At 37.7% G+C, this 1,895-nt stretch overlaps 1 protein-coding gene across 1 annotated transcript; it reads left to right on the forward strand.

The window, feature by feature from the left end:
• On the forward strand, positions 1 to 879 carry LOC117182634. Its single transcript, XM_033375736.1, has one exon. The coding sequence runs from the start codon at positions 1 to 3 to the stop codon at positions 877 to 879; it is 879 nt and encodes a 292-aa protein (XP_033231627.1).
• The last annotated feature ends 1,016 nt before the right edge of the window (positions 880 to 1,895 follow it).

Below are 1,895 nucleotides of genomic sequence, written 5' to 3' on the forward strand. Positions count from 1 at the left end.
ATGAAACAATTGGAAGACATATATTATGACCCTTCCCATGAGGCTTCTTACGCGGATGTAGAAAAGATTTCCAAGTCTACACGGGGAAATATTCCACGTAATCAAGTAATTGACTGGTTAAAGAGTCAAGATGCATACAATCTCCATCGACCTATTAGACGTAAATTTGCTAGACAACATTACAGTGTGTGTAATATTGATGATGTTTGGAAAATTGACCTAGCAGACATGAGATTTTTAAAAAGCTACAATGATGATTTTTCCTGTCTACTGGTTGTCATTGACGTTTTGAGCAAGTTTGTCTGGGTTGAACCACTTCAAAGTAAAACTGCATCTGAGGTTAAAGAAGCATTTGAACGAATTCTTCATAGAACCGGTGGTAGAATACCAATCTACCTACAGAGTGACAAAGGAAAGGAATTTAGTGGTAAAGTTTTTCAAAAATTCTTGTCAGATCTTGAAATACAATTTCGTGTTACACGAGACCCTAGTATAAAGGCTGCCATTGCTGAACGTTTCAATCGTACGCTCAAGGAGCGTATGTGGCGGTACTTTACACGCCGTAATACTCATCGATACATTGATCTTCTCCAACCAATGGTACATGCATACAATAATGCTCGTCATTCAAGCATACGTATGGCGCCATCTATAGTAAATCTCCAAAGTGCTGCTGTAGCTTGTGCTAATATACAGCGACAATTTGTAAGAGAAGCCATTCGTAAAAAGTACCTAAATACAGTGTGGATGATATTGTACGCGACAGTCGTGTTAAAGACATCCTTGCAAAAGGATATGAAGCTGGCTGGACAGAGGAGCTGTTTGTTATCAAAAAGGTTATCACCTGGAGAACACATGCACCTATCTTATACGAATTGAGAGATTTAGCTGGAGAGGATATTCATGGAATTTTCTACGAACAAGAATTGGCTGATGTTAAAAATAAGGATTCAAACAAAGGGTCGCGGAGCCAAGAAACAGCTTCTTGTAAAGTGGGTTGGGTACCCTGACAAATTCAACTCGTGGATACCAGCTACAGAGCTAAACACTCTACAATGAATGACGAGGACCAGTTTTATCTCATTTTACCAAGTGATAGTAGTATAAAGTATTTTTCACAGAATACAATCACCCACTTTGTCACTCAACTTCCACATGAAATTGGACTTCATGGTCGCTGGGTGGTGGGACTCATAGAGATTCAGTTTCAACGATCATTTCTACATGGAATCCAGCATGGAAAATCATATTTCAATTGTACCAAAATCAATCTTAGGGAAAATAGGTCTCATTGAAAAATCTACAATTGAAAGTGTTTGAGTAAACGAGCCTGGTAGTGTCGATTTAGCCATATCGGAAAATTCTGAAAAAACCACGTGAGAATATTATCATTTCAGCTGATGAAGCTTTTAAACTAGAAATAAATAAGCATGTATTTGTTAAACAAGAAAAGAGAAACAATCATTATGTAACGCTGGAGAAGATATGTAAAGATGATTGTAAGATTACGGGTCGTCACTTTCTTCTAATCAGTGAGAAGATATCTCAAATTTTAGGTTTTACACCTTATACACTTTTACCTATCGATACATATATGGCACACCATCCACCAAGTTTATCAAATGGTCTACCAAGTAAACTTTTTGAGTATTGTGATCTGTGCGAATCAAGTATCACTGGAAATGTAAAAACACCACTCTTACGAGTCGTACGGGTGGACACGAAAAATTATATTTTTGGTTTAACACAGGCGAAAAATTTTTCAACACCTCATTATATTCCTATTCTTAATACTTCATTCGGTACAATCGAAATAGATACGAGGGTGGATTGATAAGTTTCCGGCCTGACCAAGAGATGGCGCCACTAGGCCTACCTTGAGGTGGCGTTCTATA

This window comes from Belonocnema kinseyi, chromosome 2 (genome assembly GCF_010883055.1).
Source record: "Belonocnema kinseyi isolate 2016_QV_RU_SX_M_011 chromosome 2, B_treatae_v1, whole genome shotgun sequence".
NCBI classification, from domain to species: domain Eukaryota; kingdom Metazoa; phylum Arthropoda; class Insecta; order Hymenoptera; family Cynipidae; genus Belonocnema; species Belonocnema kinseyi.

Bases quoted from the DNA above. Each gene is read 5' to 3' on its own strand.
- LOC117182634 (XM_033375736.1), top strand. From the start codon at position 1: ATGAAACAATTGGAAGACATATATTATGACCCTTCCCATGAGGCTTCT.